Source organism: Procambarus clarkii, chromosome 17 (genome assembly GCF_040958095.1).
Source record: "Procambarus clarkii isolate CNS0578487 chromosome 17, FALCON_Pclarkii_2.0, whole genome shotgun sequence".
NCBI lineage: Eukaryota > Metazoa > Arthropoda > Malacostraca > Decapoda > Cambaridae > Procambarus > Procambarus clarkii.
In genome coordinates, this window is record NC_091166.1 from 21,307,019 (window position 1) to 21,325,559 (window position 18,541).

At 49.4% G+C, this 18,541-nt stretch overlaps 2 protein-coding genes across 2 annotated transcripts; both read left to right on the forward strand.

Moving 5' to 3' along the window:
- The first annotated feature begins 482 nt into the window (after positions 1–482).
- On the forward strand, positions 483–4,016 carry LOC138365587 (uncharacterized). The gene has a single exon (XM_069326066.1). It carries the CDS (start codon positions 483–485, stop codon positions 4,014–4,016), a length of 3,534 nt encoding a protein of 1,177 aa, XP_069182167.1.
- Positions 4,017–6,586: 2,570 nt separating this feature from the next.
- On the forward strand, positions 6,587–10,120 carry LOC138365588 (uncharacterized). Its single transcript, XM_069326067.1, has one exon. The coding sequence runs from the start codon at positions 6,587–6,589 to the stop codon at positions 10,118–10,120; it is 3,534 nt and encodes a 1,177-aa protein (XP_069182168.1).
- Positions 10,121–18,541: the final 8,421 nt, after the last annotated feature.

Consider the following 18,541-nt stretch of genomic DNA (forward strand, 5'->3'; position numbering starts at 1 on the left):
GCGGTTTCGATCCGGTAAGGAATATAAAAATGGTCCCCAAATTCAACGAGAGAGAAGTTTCGAAGTTCTTCGCATCCTTCGAGAAAGTCGCTGCCTCTTTAGAGTGGCCAAGGGAGAATTGGGCCATCATGATACAGTCAGTCTTGACTGGGAAGGCCTAAATCGCCTACTCTACGTTATCCCTTGACGACTCCGGCGATTACGATATGGTGAAGAAAGTGGTGCTCATGGCGTACCAATTGGTACCTGAGGCATATAGGCAAAAGTTCAGAAACCTGAAGAAGACCTCAGAGCACACTTTCACCGAATTCGCCACCATCAAGGAGCGACTTTTTCAAGAATGGTGTGCCTCTCGGAAGGTGGAGACCAAGGAAGACCTCGAGCAGCTGATTCTGCTCGAGGACTTCAAGGATTGTTTGTCTGGAGACCTGAAGACGTACCTCGAGGAACAGCAGGTAGAGACCTTGAGTGCGGCAGCCACCATGGCTGAAGAGTATATCCTGACTCATAGGCCATCTGCTAGGTACGTCCCGAAGACCTATTCAAGATATCCAGCCAAACATAAACCGGAGGATAAAACCGCCCCTCGAAGTGCCGCCAAGACAACCTCAGATAGTCCTCGGAGAATTAGTCCGAAAAGGGACGTATTGTGTTGGACCTGCGGTAAGAGAGGACATATTGCTGCAAGGTGTCGTAGCAGTACAGGTACTAATCCCCGTAGGGAAGTCATGCTGATGAACAGTATAGTACCACCGACATCCACCCTAGAGAAGAGGAAAGGATTGTTCGCCCCATATACCTCCCAAGGATATGTAGCCAGTGGCCTTTCAAGTACGCCTGTGGTAATACTTAGAGACAGTGGAGCGGCCCAGTCTCTGATTCTGGCATCATCATTACCCGAAGGTATATCAGCTGATGAGATGCAGAAGGTAATCCTGGGTGGATTCCCTTCCACCTTGTACGTTGCCCCATTGGTACAAGTGCATCTAGATTCTCAGCACTTCAAAGGTGAGTGTCGGTTGGCCGTGGTGGATAGTCTTCCCATAGAGGGGATTGACGTAATATTAGCCAATGACTTAGCCCTAGGATTATTACCCAACTGTCCCCTGGTAATGGATAATCCAGGACGTGAAGAGACCAGTCCCATCGCAGCAGTGCAAACCAGGTCTCAGGCGCACCTCCATGCACCACTAGATCTAAACACTTTGTTTGACTCTCCTCCTATCCCACAGGATACAAGTAGCCATACACCAGTCCCGCCCGTCCAGATGCCGGTTCCTGAACGCTGGACTCGAGCCCATCTGATAGAGGAACAGAAGAAGGACCCTCAGGTACGGAAGTTGGCCGACACCGTAGACTCTCCTGCGAAAGGAGGGGATCTATATGTGTGGTCAAGTGGTGTACTGTGTCGCCGGCATCCTCCGAAATACCCCCAGTCAAGTGCGGTAGGTGATCAGATAGTCGTCCCAGCCGTGTTCAGATCTAAGCTGTTAGAAACAGCCCATGCTAATAGATTTGCTGGACATGGTGGGATCTCTAAGACTTTCCAACGCCTAGCCAAGGGCTTCTACTGGCCGCATATGAAGGAGGACGTACGTCGTTTCTGCAAGACCTGCCACGCCTGCCAGGTGGCCGGGAAAGCAAACCAGCCTGTCCCCAAAGCCCCTTTATACCCCATTCCATCAATAGGTGAGCCCTTCGAACACCTCATCTTGGATATAGTAGGCCCTCTTCCACCTGCTACCTCAGGGGTACAGTATTTGCTAACAATACTAGATCGGGTTAGTAGGTACCCAGAAGCGATCCCCCTTAAGACCATCACAGCTAGGGTTTTGGTGAAACAACTGCTCTGGTTCATCTCACGATACGGTCTTCCCAAGACCATTCAGACGGACCAGGGATCTAATTTCATGTCCCATTTGTTTCGCCAACAGATCGCCGACCTGGGAATCCGACAGGTAACCTCTAGTGCCTACCATCCCGAGTCTCGGGGAGCTTTGGAACGTTTTCACCAGACGTTGAAGGGCATGCTTCGGAAGTTTTGCTACGACAGGCAGAGTAAGTGGGTTGAAGAACTGCCCTACCTCCTATTTGCGGTAAGATCAGTACCCAATGAATCCATAGGAATCTCCCCATTCGAGATGATCTTTGGTCACTCAGTAAGAGGTCCCTTAGAGGTGGCACGAGACCATTGGCTGGACGCAGAAACCAACGAGGATATTGTGGACTGGTTGTCTACAAATAAAGGACGGCTGTTCTCAGCCTGGGAGATGGCTACTAGGACCTTAGAAAGTACACAAAGAACTATCAAGAGCAGGTATGATAGGAGGACCAAGCAAAGGGAGTTCCAAGTAGGAGATCTGGTTTTGGTATGTACTCCTACTATAACTGGAAGTTTGAGCGCCAGATTCGTAGGTCCCTACCCGGTTGTAAAGAAGGTTACTAACCTCAATTACCTTCTGAGTACTCCAGACCGTCGTAAGAAAGAAACTCTGGTTCATGTTAATATGATCAAGAGATACGAGGGGCGGGATACACTCCCCGTAAACTTAGTGACCACTAATGACGACATTGAGGAGGAAGAGGTGGTGTTGACTAACTCAGACATTCTGTTAAACTTGCAGGCAAAGTTGACACACGTGGCCGAAGGACATCAATCATCATTGCTGCAGATGATCCGGCAATACAAGCCTATCTTCGACGATGTTCCAGGATTAACATCTGTCTTGAGGCATGATGTCGAGCTGGAGGAAGGCGTCCGACCTATAAAGCAACACCCGTACCGTCTCAACCCACTGAAGAAACGGGTGGTGAAAGAGGAGGTAGATTACATGCTGAAACACCATCTGATAGCCCCGAGCTCGAGCCCATGGTCATCCCCGATACTACTAGTGCCCAAACCTGGTAAGAAATACCGTCTTTGTATTGATTATCGCCAGGTGAATAAGGTCACTGTAGCAGATACTTACCCGCTCCCCAGAGTAGAGGAATGTCTGGATGCCATAGGTAGAGCCCGGTACCTGACAAAATTTGACCTGTTCAAAGGCTATTGGCAAGTTCCCCTCACGGAAAAAGCCAAACCCATATCAGCATTTGTGACTCCCGACGGGCTGTTTGAATGTCAGGTGATGCCATTCGGGATGAAAAACGCAGCCTCCACTTTCCAGAGACTGATGGGTACTGTGTTGCGTGACGTGGAAAACACCTTAGTCTACATCGATGATGTATTAATATATGATGTAGATTGGCAGGATCATCTGCGTCACATAGAGGATTTCTTCAAGGCCATGCTCCAGTCAGGATTGGTGGTCAACTTGCATAAATCGGAGTTTGCCAGAACCTCTGTCATCTTCCTAGGTCATAAGGTTGGAGGAGGATGGATTGCGCCGAAGGCCAGCAAGATCGAGGCAATAGTCCAGTATCCTACGCCAGCTACCAGGAAGGACATCTTGCGTTTCCTTGGTATGGCTGGGTTTTATCGTAAGTTTGTCCCTAATTTTTCCTCCATCGCCGCCCCCCTGACCAATCTGTTGAAGAAGGGGGTAAAGTTAATATGGAATGAGAATTGCCAGAAGGCATTCGAGAGTCTCAAAGCAATTCTGATCTCTGCTCCAATCCTCAGGTCCCCGAGCTTTGAGGATAGATTCATCCTGACGGTCGACGCCTCTGACTATGGCCTGGGCTCCGTTTTATCCCAGACGGACGAGAAGGGGGTGGAACATCCGGTGGCCTACCATTCTAAGAAGTTCACCCCCAGCCAGCTGAATTACTCGGTCATAGAGAAGGAAACGTTGGCCTTGATTAATTCCGTCCAGCACTTTGAGGTGTATCTAACAAGCAATGGTCATCCTATATTAGTACGGACCGACCATAATCCTCTAAAGTTCCTGGCTCAGTTTAGGCAAAAGAACCTCAGGCTCACCAGATGGAGTCTCCATCTGCAGCAATACCCCCTCCAGATTGAACACATCAAAGGGGTGGACAACGTGGTAGCTGATGCATTATCTCGCATCTAAATCCTCATACTAATTTGGTTTGTCTTCCCTTATAGAACCCCAAACCAAATTCCTTTTGGTGGGGAGGTGTTATGAACCCGGATCCAGCGTCCGAGCACGGAGTAGTAAACGACCGCGCCATCTGTGGGTCAGCTCCCGAAACCCCCCGCCAAACGCCGACGACACCTGGTGAGGATGCCGTGTATCAGCTACGAGGGCCAGTTTCCAGTCCCGTTCAGCACTCTACACCGCCGCCACTGACCTCTGGTAAGGTGGTGCTCCGACGACAGCGCCATCTATGGACTGGATACGTCAGGTGTTTGTGCCCGAGCCCGTAAGTAAGGTGTTTTAGTGTGTCCCAGTCATTGATGACGTGTCTGTTTACAGAGTCGACCTGGGACCGCTGTGTTGAAGGTTGAGTCAGTCTACCCGAGGCAGCCAGTCTCCATACCTTGAACCTTGCTGCAGCTGTTGTGACGTCGTCCCCCCGGAAGAACACTGTGGTGTGTTAGCCTGCCAGTGGAGTGGCAGTAAGAGGATTTACCCGGGACCGACTGTTGGAGACGATCATCCACTGGGGTATTGAGGACAGGAGGGTGATTTGTGATATCACACGAGACTCCTGTCTAGGGCGTACCCCTTATATCGTTCGTGGAGTGGCCGTACCAGCCTTGGTGGCTCAGTACCTGCCAGCAGACCAGCTGGACGTGTGGTTGACGGCCTCCACGACGGTGCCCCCAGTGGACCTGTGTTTTGGCTGACCTGTGGCCAGGGTAGGCTCAACTTCTGTGGATATTTCGTTGTGTGGCCACGAAGAAGCACCAAGGACTCGGCACCGAGAGTTGTGGCACCAGAGTCTTCAGCAGAAGACTATATTGTGTATAATCCCCTTGTATAGTGTTAATACCCCTCCCCCCTGTGCACTTTTTGATTTTATATATTTAATTGGTGATGGTGACAAGTATAATCTTAAGTTCTTAGCTTTCTTTCCCTACTCCCTTTTAAGTTACTTGCGTCACGGATCTCATCCCTTGATAGCCAATACTGGCTTGGGAACGGATACATATATCTTCCTCTAACAACATCAGAGTAAGGACCCCGTTGCGTCCCGAGAGGGCCATAACATAATTGGCATCCCCAGCGGGATCCGTCCCCTTGTTAAGTATGTTTGACAGGGGTGGTGAAGTGGCGTAATCCCTGTAAATAATTCCCCCTGTGTGTGACGATTGTGACGTTATACGTCCTGTGCGGTGCTCAGAGTGACTAAGTGCGATATTGTGCAGTGCGGTGCTCGCTGTGATTAAGCGATTAAGTGCAATATTGACTAGTGCGGTGCTCAGTGATTCAGTGCAATATTGTAGAGCGAAGTGTTCGCTTGGACTCAGTGCAATATTGGGTAGTGCGGTGCCCGGAGTGATTACGTGCAATATTGGCAAGTGCAGAGTTTGGTGCGATAAAGTGCAATATTGACGTAGAACAGTGCTCGGTGTGTTAAGTGCTCGTTAAGTGTTCCATCTGTGACAATGGCAGACAAAGCTACCATCGATGATCTGGACGATGTTCAGGCTTTTCTGAATAGAGTGGACTGTCTTGCCAGATTAAAGTATCTGAGCAAACCAGAGCTTGTACTAGTGAGCGCCTACCTGGAGATCAAGATCCGTGCCAGTGATTCCCGTGTGGAGATCTTGTCCAAGGTTCACCGGCACCTGAAGGCAGAAGAGAAACAGGAAGGCGAGACTCCTAGTACAAGGGAAGGTGAGGAGATAGCTTCCACGGAAAAGGAAGATAAGGGCAGCGACGTTGACAGTGATGCAGGTGAGCTTAATATCAGCTTCCTAACTGTAAAGATGCGTGCCTTGGAAATCAATCGAGAAATTGAATGGAAGAAGTTAGAATTAGAACGAGAGTTAAAAGATAAAGAATTGGCGATGAGGCGTTTAGAATTAGAAGAAAGGAAAGAAGAACGAGAAAGAGAAGAGAAACGAGAGAGAGAAGAGAGAGAAAGAGAAGAAAGAAGAGAAGAACGAGAAAGAGAAGAAAAGGAAAGACAGAGACAACATGAACTAGAAGTATTACGACTAGGCGCTGAACAGAGACAAACTGGAGTAAGCGGTTTCGATCCGGTAAGGAATATAAAAATGGTCCCCAAATTCAACGAGAGAGAAGTTTCGAAGTTCTTCGCATCCTTCGAGAAAGTCGCTGCCTCTTTAGAGTGGCCAAGGGAGAATTGGGCCATCATGATACAGTCAGTCTTGACTGGGAAGGCCTAAATCGCCTACTCTACGTTATCCCTTGACGACTCCGGCGATTACGATATGGTGAAGAAAGTGGTGCTCATGGCGTACCAATTGGTACCTGAGGCATATAGGCAAAAGTTCAGAAACCTGAAGAAGACCTCAGAGCACACTTTCACCGAATTCGCCACCATCAAGGAGCGACTTTTTCAAGAATGGTGTGCCTCTCGGAAGGTGGAGACCAAGGAAGACCTCGAGCAGCTGATTCTGCTCGAGGACTTCAAGGATTGTTTGTCTGGAGACCTGAAGACGTACCTCGAGGAACAGCAGGTAGAGACCTTGAGTGCGGCAGCCACCATGGCTGAAGAGTATATCCTGACTCATAGGCCATCTGCTAGGTACGTCCCGAAGACCTATTCAAGATATCCAGCCAAACATAAACCGGAGGATAAAACCGCCCCTCGAAGTGCCGCCAAGACAACCTCAGATAGTCCTCGGAGAATTAGTCCGAAAAGGGACGTATTGTGTTGGACCTGCGGTAAGAGAGGACATATTGCTGCAAGGTGTCGTAGCAGTACAGGTACTAATCCCCGTAGGGAAGTCATGCTGATGAACAGTATAGTACCACCGACATCCACCCTAGAGAAGAGGAAAGGATTGTTCGCCCCATATACCTCCCAAGGATATGTAGCCAGTGGCCTTTCAAGTACGCCTGTGGTAATACTTAGAGACAGTGGAGCGGCCCAGTCTCTGATTCTGGCATCATCATTACCCGAAGGTATATCAGCTGATGAGATGCAGAAGGTAATCCTGGGTGGATTCCCTTCCACCTTGTACGTTGCCCCATTGGTACAAGTGCATCTAGATTCTCAGCACTTCAAAGGTGAGTGTCGGTTGGCCGTGGTGGATAGTCTTCCCATAGAGGGGATTGACGTAATATTAGCCAATGACTTAGCCCTAGGATTATTACCCAACTGTCCCCTGGTAATGGATAATCCAGGACGTGAAGAGACCAGTCCCATCGCAGCAGTGCAAACCAGGTCTCAGGCGCACCTCCATGCACCACTAGATCTAAACACTTTGTTTGACTCTCCTCCTATCCCACAGGATACAAGTAGCCATACACCAGTCCCGCCCGTCCAGATGCCGGTTCCTGAACGCTGGACTCGAGCCCATCTGATAGAGGAACAGAAGAAGGACCCTCAGGTACGGAAGTTGGCCGACACCGTAGACTCTCCTGCGAAAGGAGGGGATCTATATGTGTGGTCAAGTGGTGTACTGTGTCGCCGGCATCCTCCGAAATACCCCCAGTCAAGTGCGGTAGGTGATCAGATAGTCGTCCCAGCCGTGTTCAGATCTAAGCTGTTAGAAACAGCCCATGCTAATAGATTTGCTGGACATGGTGGGATCTCTAAGACTTTCCAACGCCTAGCCAAGGGCTTCTACTGGCCGCATATGAAGGAGGACGTACGTCGTTTCTGCAAGACCTGCCACGCCTGCCAGGTGGCCGGGAAAGCAAACCAGCCTGTCCCCAAAGCCCCTTTATACCCCATTCCATCAATAGGTGAGCCCTTCGAACACCTCATCTTGGATATAGTAGGCCCTCTTCCACCTGCTACCTCAGGGGTACAGTATTTGCTAACAATACTAGATCGGGTTAGTAGGTACCCAGAAGCGATCCCCCTTAAGACCATCACAGCTAGGGTTTTGGTGAAACAACTGCTCTGGTTCATCTCACGATACGGTCTTCCCAAGACCATTCAGACGGACCAGGGATCTAATTTCATGTCCCATTTGTTTCGCCAACAGATCGCCGACCTGGGAATCCGACAGGTAACCTCTAGTGCCTACCATCCCGAGTCTCGGGGAGCTTTGGAACGTTTTCACCAGACGTTGAAGGGCATGCTTCGGAAGTTTTGCTACGACAGGCAGAGTAAGTGGGTTGAAGAACTGCCCTACCTCCTATTTGCGGTAAGATCAGTACCCAATGAATCCATAGGAATCTCCCCATTCGAGATGATCTTTGGTCACTCAGTAAGAGGTCCCTTAGAGGTGGCACGAGACCATTGGCTGGACGCAGAAACCAACGAGGATATTGTGGACTGGTTGTCTACAAATAAAGGACGGCTGTTCTCAGCCTGGGAGATGGCTACTAGGACCTTAGAAAGTACACAAAGAACTATCAAGAGCAGGTATGATAGGAGGACCAAGCAAAGGGAGTTCCAAGTAGGAGATCTGGTTTTGGTATGTACTCCTACTATAACTGGAAGTTTGAGCGCCAGATTCGTAGGTCCCTACCCGGTTGTAAAGAAGGTTACTAACCTCAATTACCTTCTGAGTACTCCAGACCGTCGTAAGAAAGAAACTCTGGTTCATGTTAATATGATCAAGAGATACGAGGGGCGGGATACACTCCCCGTAAACTTAGTGACCACTAATGACGACATTGAGGAGGAAGAGGTGGTGTTGACTAACTCAGACATTCTGTTAAACTTGCAGGCAAAGTTGACACACGTGGCCGAAGGACATCAATCATCATTGCTGCAGATGATCCGGCAATACAAGCCTATCTTCGACGATGTTCCAGGATTAACATCTGTCTTGAGGCATGATGTCGAGCTGGAGGAAGGCGTCCGACCTATAAAGCAACACCCGTACCGTCTCAACCCACTGAAGAAACGGGTGGTGAAAGAGGAGGTAGATTACATGCTGAAACACCATCTGATAGCCCCGAGCTCGAGCCCATGGTCATCCCCGATACTACTAGTGCCCAAACCTGGTAAGAAATACCGTCTTTGTATTGATTATCGCCAGGTGAATAAGGTCACTGTAGCAGATACTTACCCGCTCCCCAGAGTAGAGGAATGTCTGGATGCCATAGGTAGAGCCCGGTACCTGACAAAATTTGACCTGTTCAAAGGCTATTGGCAAGTTCCCCTCACGGAAAAAGCCAAACCCATATCAGCATTTGTGACTCCCGACGGGCTGTTTGAATGTCAGGTGATGCCATTCGGGATGAAAAACGCAGCCTCCACTTTCCAGAGACTGATGGGTACTGTGTTGCGTGACGTGGAAAACACCTTAGTCTACATCGATGATGTATTAATATATGATGTAGATTGGCAGGATCATCTGCGTCACATAGAGGATTTCTTCAAGGCCATGCTCCAGTCAGGATTGGTGGTCAACTTGCATAAATCGGAGTTTGCCAGAACCTCTGTCATCTTCCTAGGTCATAAGGTTGGAGGAGGATGGATTGCGCCGAAGGCCAGCAAGATCGAGGCAATAGTCCAGTATCCTACGCCAGCTACCAGGAAGGACATCTTGCGTTTCCTTGGTATGGCTGGGTTTTATCGTAAGTTTGTCCCTAATTTTTCCTCCATCGCCGCCCCCCTGACCAATCTGTTGAAGAAGGGGGTAAAGTTAATATGGAATGAGAATTGCCAGAAGGCATTCGAGAGTCTCAAAGCAATTCTGATCTCTGCTCCAATCCTCAGGTCCCCGAGCTTTGAGGATAGATTCATCCTGACGGTCGACGCCTCTGACTATGGCCTGGGCTCCGTTTTATCCCAGACGGACGAGAAGGGGGTGGAACATCCGGTGGCCTACCATTCTAAGAAGTTCACCCCCAGCCAGCTGAATTACTCGGTCATAGAGAAGGAAACGTTGGCCTTGATTAATTCCGTCCAGCACTTTGAGGTGTATCTAACAAGCAATGGTCATCCTATATTAGTACGGACCGACCATAATCCTCTAAAGTTCCTGGCTCAGTTTAGGCAAAAGAACCTCAGGCTCACCAGATGGAGTCTCCATCTGCAGCAATACCCCCTCCAGATTGAACACATCAAAGGGGTGGACAACGTGGTAGCTGATGCATTATCTCGCATCTAAATCCTCATACTAATTTGGTTTGTCTTCCCTTATAGAACCCCAAACCAAATTCCTTTTGGTGGGGAGGTGTTATGAACCCGGATCCAGCGTCCGAGCACGGAGTAGTAAACGACCGCGCCATCTGTGGGTCAGCTCCCGAAACCCCCCGCCAAACGCCGACGACACCTGGTGAGGATGCCGTGTATCAGCTACGAGGGCCAGTTTCCAGTCCCGTTCAGCACTCTACACCGCCGCCACTGACCTCTGGTAAGGTGGTGCTCCGACGACAGCGCCATCTATGGACTGGATACGTCAGGTGTTTGTGCCCGAGCCCGTAAGTAAGGTGTTTTAGTGTGTCCCAGTCATTGATGACGTGTCTGTTTACAGAGTCGACCTGGGACCGCTGTGTTGAAGGTTGAGTCAGTCTACCCGAGGCAGCCAGTCTCCATACCTTGAACCTTGCTGCAGCTGTTGTGACGTCGTCCCCCCGGAAGAACACTGTGGTGTGTTAGCCTGCCAGTGGAGTGGCAGTAAGAGGATTTACCCGGGACCGACTGTTGGAGACGATCATCCACTGGGGTATTGAGGACAGGAGGGTGATTTGTGATATCACACGAGACTCCTGTCTAGGGCGTACCCCTTATATCGTTCGTGGAGTGGCCGTACCAGCCTTGGTGGCTCAGTACCTGCCAGCAGACCAGCTGGACGTGTGGTTGACGGCCTCCACGACGGTGCCCCCAGTGGACCTGTGTTTTGGCTGACCTGTGGCCAGGGTAGGCTCAACTTCTGTGGATATTTCGTTGTGTGGCCACGAAGAAGCACCAAGGACTCGGCACCGAGAGTTGTGGCACCAGAGTCTTCAGCAGAAGACTATATTGTGTATAATCCCCTTGTATAGTGTTAATACCCCTCCCCCCTGTGCACTTTTTGATTTTATATATTTAATTGGTGATGGTGACAAGTATAATGTTAAGTTCTTAGCTTTCTTTCCCTACTCCCTTTTAAGTTACTTGCGTCACGGATCTCATCCCTTGATAGCCAATACTGGCTTGGGAACGGATACATATATCTTCCTCTAACAACATCAGAGTAAGGACCCCGTTGCGTCCCGAGAGGGCCGTAACAACTGTAATAAGGAAAGAGAGGGAAGGAAGGGGAGGAGGCGGAGTGGCTCTACTGATGAGAAAAGAATGGAGTTTCGAGGAGATGGTTTTTTCGGACTGTGAAGGGTTCAGAGACTTCATCACAGGCACCATGACGATGGGAGGACCAAGAGTAGTAGGAGCAGTGATATATAACCCACCACCAAATGAAAGAAGACCCAGGCAAGAGTATGACAGAAACAACATGGCAGTTAACATTATCATTGAGAGAGCAGCCTCTGCTGCCTGTAGAAACCGATCCCATCTGCCCATTATGGGGGACTTTAATCATGGAAGGATAGACTGGGAAAACAGAGAACCACATGGAGGTGAGGAAACAGGGAGAGCGACACTGCTAGAGGTGATGACTAGAAACTTTTTAAGTCAGCATGTCAAGGGTCCCACGAGAATGAGAGGCAATGATGAACCAGCAAGACTCGACGTAGTATTCACTCTGAACGATTCAGACATAAGGGAAATCGGTCTTGAAGCCCCCGTGGGTATGAGTGATCACAGTGTACTGTTGTTTGAATATCTAGTCGAAGAAGGGTTAATGTACTCAAGGAAGGGACCAGAAAACAAGAGGCCAGCATTCCGGAAGGAAAACTATGAGGAGATTAGAAAATTCCTAACTGAAATAGCTTGAGAAACAGAGCTCAGAGGAAAGACGGTTCAAGACATGATGGACAACATCACACAGAAGTGTAAGGAGGCAGCAGACAAGTACATCCCAGTTCAAAAGGAAAAAAATGAAATGGAAATGAGAAACCCATGGTTTAATCAGAGTTGCAAGCTAGCAGAGCAGCTAAATAAAAGGGCATGGAGAAACTATAGAAACAGAACACTAGAGAGCAGAGAAAGAAACCAGAGCGCCAGGAATGAATACGTCAGGGTGAGAAGAGAGGTAGAGAGGCAATATGAAAATGACATAGCGAGCAAGGCAAAGACTCAACCAAAACTGCTGCATAGCCACATCAGGAGGAAAACAACATTGAAGGAACAGGTAATGAAACTGAGGATAGGGGCAGAAAGATTCACTACAAACGACAAGAACGTGTGCGAGGAACTCGATAAGAAATTCCAGGAAGTACTCACCTCAGAGCAAGGAAAAGTCCCAGAGATAAGGGAGGGAACACCAACCCAGACACCACTAGAGGAGTTTGAGATTACCAGTAGGGAGGTAAGAAGCATCTGCTAGAAGTGGACGTGACAAAGGCTATTGGCCCGGATTGAATCTCACCATGGATCCTTAAGGAAGGAGCAGAGGCTCTGTGCCTACCACTCTCCATAGTGTACAACAAGTCACTGGTAACAGGCGAACTGCCAAAAATTTGGAAGACGGCCAATGTAGTCCCAATATACAAGAAGGGTGATAGGCAGGAGGCACTGAACTCAAGCCAGTGTCCCTAACTTGCATTCCATGCAAAATGATGGAAAAGATTGTGCGAAAAAAGCTAGTGGAACATCTGGAGCAAAAGAACTTTGTAACACAACAACATGGGTTCAGAGATGGCAAATCATGCCTAACAGGATTAATTGAGTTCTATGACCAGGCAACAAAACTCAGGCAAGAGAGGGAGGGCTGGGCAGACTGCAAATTTCTGGACTGCCAGAAAGCTTTTGACACAGCACCACATAAGAGACTAGTGCACAAACTGGAGATGCAGGCAGGAGTGAAAGGGAAGGTACTCCACTGGATAAGAAAGTACCTAAGCAACAGGACACAGCGAGTCACCTTTCTGACCTTCACGAAACGGTCAGAAAGATCAGGAAGATGTTATCACGCCAAACCTGTCTCCTGAAGCCTACATCAAAAGAATAACATCAGCGGCCTATGCGAGGCTGGCTAACATCAGAACTGCTTTCAGAAACCTGTGTAAGGAATCCTTCAGAACCTTGTATACCACATATGTAAGGCCAATCCTGGAGTATGCAGCCGCAGCATGGAGTCCGTACCTAGTCAAGCACAAGACGAAGCTGGAAAAAGTTCAGAGGTATGCCACTAGGTTAGTCCCAGAACTAAGAGGCATGAGTTATGAAGACAGACTACGTGAACTGAACCTCACGTCGCTGGAAGACAGAGCTAGGGGAGACATGATCACCACATACAAAACTCTCAAAGGAATTGACAGGGTGAACAAGGATGAATTATCTAACACGGGTGGCACACGCACAAGGGGACACAGGTGGAAGCTGAGTACCCAAATGAGCCACAAAGACATTAGAAAGAACTTTTTCAGTGTCAGAGTAGTTAGTAAATGGAATGCACTAGGAAGTGATGTGGTGGAGGCTTACTCCATACAGTTTCAAATGTAGATATGACAGAGCTAAGTAGGCTCAGGAATCTGTACATCAGTTGATTGACGGTTGAGAGGAGGCACCAAAGAGCCAGAGCTCAACCCCCACAAACACAACTAGGTGAGTACAGGACATCTTAACCACTCGACCAACATGACTGGACAAAAGAAAATGGTAGCTGAAGCTAATTCCCCATCCCCCCGCTGGCACTCTGATGGTTATCTTGGGCATGGTATTTTACCAAATCACCTCATTGGAGCACACGTGAGGAACACAAATACGAACAACCCTGAACGGTCTCCAGGCATATATACAACTGAAAACTCGCACCCAAGAAGTGACTCAAACCCATACTGCACGGAGCACTCTGCATCTGGCATACAGTACACCTTAACCAATCGACCAATTCTACCAGACAAAAAAAGGATGGTAGCCGAAGCAAATTCCCCATCCCCTAGCCGGCACTCTGATGGTAGTCTTGGGCAAGGTATTTTATCAAATCACCTCATTCTTTGGGCCACACGTGAGAAACACAAATGTGAACAATCCTGAACGGTCTCCAGGCATATATACAACTGAAAACTCACACCCAAGAAGTGACTCAAACCGATACTGCCAGGAGCACTCTGCATCTGGTGTACAGGACACCTTAACCACTTGATCAACACGATCGGACAAAAGAGGATTGTAGCTGAGGCTAATTCCTCATCCCCCCTGGGAGCCGGTCGGCCGAGCGAACAGCACGCTGGACTTGTGATCCTGTGGTCCTGGGTTCGATCCCAGGCGCCGGCGAGAAACAATTGGCAGAGTTTCTTTCACCCGATGCCCCTGTTACCTCGCAGTAAAATAGGTGCCTGGGTGTTACTCACCTGTCACGGGCTGCTTCCTGGGGGTGGAGGCCTCGTTGAGGACCGGGCCACGGGGACGCTAAAAAGCCCCGAAATCATCTCAAGATATATCTCGAGATAACCCCTGCCGGCATTCCGATGGTAATCTTGGGCATGGTATTTCATCAAATTACCTCATTCTTTGGTGCACACGTGAGGAACACAAATGCGAACAAGCCTGAACGCTTTCCAGGCATATATGCAATTGAAAACTCACACCCCAGAAGTGACTCAAACCCATACTGCCATTAGCACTCTGCATCTGGCGTACAGGGCACCTTAACCACTCGACCAAACCGAACAGACAAAAAAGGGTGGTAGCCGAGGCAAATTCCCCATCCCCCCGCCGGCACTCTGATCGTAATCTTGGGCATGGTATTTTATCAAATCACCTCATTCTTTGGGGCACATGTGAGGAACACAAATGCGAACAAGCCTGAACGGTCTCCTGGCATATATGCAACTGAAAACTCACACCCCAGAAGTGACTCGAACCCATACTGCCAGGAGCACTCTGCATGTGGCATACAGGACACCTTAACCACCCGACCAACACGACCGGACAAAAGAGGATGTTACCCGAGGCTGATTCCCCATCCCCCCGCCGGCACTCTGATGGTAATCTTGGGCATGGTATTTTATCAAATCGCCTCATTCTTTGCGGCACACGTGAGAAACACAAATGTGAACAAGCCTTAACAGTATCCAGGCATATATGCAACTGAAAAGTCACACCCCAGAAGTAACTCGAACCCATTCTGCAAGGAGCACTCTTTATCTGGCGTACAGAACACCTTAACCACTCGACCAACACGACCGGACAAAAGAGGATTGTAGCCGAGGCTAATTCCCCATCCCCCTGTAATAACTCGCATTGTAATATCTCGACTGCGCACCCCGCTACTACCACTGAACTAACCGTGCAATCTCCGCTCTTTCTATGGTAATAACAGATGCTAGACCGATCATGTAAGATGTTAACACTCGGGCCGTCATACGAGGACATAAACTAGTAGACAAAGATAGAGAGAGAGAGACAGAGAGAGAGTGAGTGAGTGAGTGAGGAAGAGTGAGGCAGAGTGAGAACGAGAGCAAGGGACGGAGAACGAGAGCGAGTGACGGCGAGGGAGAGTAAGACAGAAAGATAGAGATATTCGTAGCCACAGCCTATCGTATGAGTTACCGAGTAATGCTGCCACCACCCTGAGTTACCGGACAGGGGACCGGAGTGAGATTCGTAGGTTTTGCAGATGGAATAACCTACCAGGACAGGTGTAGGGGACAATTGAACGGTACAAGGACCCTGGCCTGACACTCGAATAATCCTGACTACTTGGGAACTTTAGAGTACACAAGAATAAGGCGGGACACACCCAATACTAAACCCCCAACACGGGACGGACGGGGGAAGGAGTACTGGATAATTACGGACACTAGGTCACTAGGGCAAAGGGACGGTAGGCCCAATATCACTAAGACAAGGAACCATTAATACACATTTAATAACACTTGACAATATATGACTTTATTTGAAACAATTAAATCGGCACTTCCCTAACTACTTCCTACCAGAGGCCAAGAGTACTAAATGAGGTGCTTTACTTCAAGAGAGCCGTACTTACTCGTATCGTGTTCCACAGTTCTCCTGGAGATGATGTTCACTCCTTGAGTCCACTCACACTGCCCTCCTGGCCTGCACCCACTCTACTGTTCCTCTTCCATGATCTCTTGCTCCTCAGCTGAACATGAGGGTTTGCATTTAATGTGGAGGAATTTAACCCCTGTAGATTATCATGACGGCATCAACTCTGACCTCTTCGTGATGTGGTAACCGCTGACCTGTCCTCCTGGTTAACTGGTACCGAGGTGATACTTCTTCCATTATCTGCCGCCGCCTGACTGGCGCCGCGCCTGTGGCTTGTTCATGTTGTTATGATGTTCATGTTGTACTACAATGTACTGCTCTCTTGTTACACCCCGCCGGCACTCTGATTGTAATAATGGGCATGGTATTTTATCAAATCACCTTATTCTTTAGGGCACATGTGAGGAACACAAATGTAAACAAGCCTGAACGGTCTCCAGGCATATATGCAACTGAAAACTCACATCCCAGAAGTGACTCAAACCCATACTGCCAGGAGCACTCTGCATCTGGCGTACAGGACACCTTAACCACTCGACCAACACAACCGGACAAAACAGGATATTAGCCGAAGCTAATTCCGTATCCCCCCGCCGGCACTCTGATGGTAATCTTGGGCATGGTATTTTATCAAATCACCTCATTCTTTATGGCACACGTGAGGAACACAAATGTGAACAAGCCTGAACGGTCTCCAGGCATATATGCAATTGAAAACTCACACCCAAGAAGTGACTCGAACCCATACTGCCAGGAGTACTCTGCATCTGGCATAGAGGTCACCTTAACCACTCGACCAACATGACTAGGCAAAAGAGGATGGTAGCCGAGGCTAATTCCCCATCCCTGCGCAAGCACTCTGATGGTAATCTTGGGCATGGCATCCCCCTCCCCATCCAGCCCGTTGGTGCCGTGAGGGGGCTTAGTAGACGGCTGCCGGAGTGTGATGCTCCATGGGACAGTCCTCTGTCCTTTTGTGGCCTTGTGCTCCTGCTGCTGTCTTCTCTAATTGTACCAGATCACTTTTTCATTTCTTTATGTTTCGTTTTTCTCCCCCCTCTTCTCCTATCTGCTTGTCGTTTCCAGCCGACCTTTTGCTTGTTTTGGTTATTCCTTTGGACTTCTTCTATTTTGACGCCCGGGTGCTTGAGGAGGCATACTCTTGCACTAGTAGAACTGTAGTACCCAACGTCTCGAGCGAGGGGAACCTTTTATTGTCAATTCCCTACGGTTGCTGAACGGATCTCGACGGACTGAACTATCTCGACAGACTGACTGTTCTTAAGGTGGCGTTTGTGGGGCGTATACTCACAACGCACCCATATGGGGCCCCAGCATGATTGGCGATAGCTTCCTGTTGGATGTCCTGCCTCTAATTGTGGCTCCATGGTGGGTATCGGGGCACATTCGTGGATGAATTTATCACTCTTCGTCTGTATGTCGTTGAATGTTTTTGTTGTACCCTCTTGGGCTCGTGGGGTGGGCGACCAAGCTCTCGAGTCGGCCTGTCATGGAAGACCGGGCTCTGTAGCCTCCGCTGCGTTGGGCCCAGACCTTGCTCCTCCTTTGACTCTCCTGACTTCTTCCCCCAGCTCTTTTCCCTCCTCTGTGGTTGGGTCGAGCTTCATGCCCCCAGTGGTGATTACTGGGGGCTGGAAGCATTGTGCACAGTCCCATTGTGCAGCTAAGTCTCTCGTTGTGACTACTGTGCCTTTTGTCCCCTCTCTCTCTCTGGGGGTTCTCAACGCCATCAGCGCCACGGCCGCATTCGCTCGTTTCCTTCCTGTTCCGATGCGTATCAGGCCTTGTTTGGTCCTGCTTCATGGGCCAAATACTTTGATCTCCTCCATCTTGACTCTGCTCCTCCTGATGATTTCTCCCTCCATCGGCATCTCGTTGATTCCGTGGATGCGTCTGTTACCTTCAACGCCACTCTTCTCGGTACACGTGTCGTTGCTGCTCCTTCTCAGGATGCAGCTTCCCGCTTGGCTGCCTTATCCTGCCTTAGCGAGATCCCTGTTCGGGTCTCCAAGAACGCTTGGTTGAATGCCAGTGTTGGCAACTATTCTCCTTCCGCCCCATGTTGCAACCGGTGTTCGGAATCTGCAGGACTGCTACGATGACATTCGGCATATCCTTGATGCCCAAGGCCATTCTTTTCTCCAGGTTGACTCGTTTACTCGTCCCCCCCTCGTGGTCGTCGCTGTCAACCCCTTCGAGTTGTGAAGATCACCTTTGATGGTAGGACCCTTCCATCCTCTGTCAATCTTGCTGGTGCCAGGTGCTCTGTCCAGGAGTATATTCCTTCTCCTCGACTTTGTAACAAGTGCTGGAGGTTTGAGTATGGTGCCCTCCGCTGCTCTGGGACTGTCTCTCTCTGTCCTTTGTGTGGGGGTGAAGGTCACTCTAAGTCGGAGTGCCCTTCTCCCCAAGCTCGCTGCCTCAACTGCAGTGAGGCGCATCCTACCTT

Coding starts and splice junctions, on each gene's coding strand:
- LOC138365587 (XM_069326066.1), top strand. CDS start 483: ATGGCTGAAGAGTATATCCTGACTCATAGGCCATCTGCTAGGTACGTC.
- LOC138365588 (XM_069326067.1), top strand. CDS start 6,587: ATGGCTGAAGAGTATATCCTGACTCATAGGCCATCTGCTAGGTACGTC.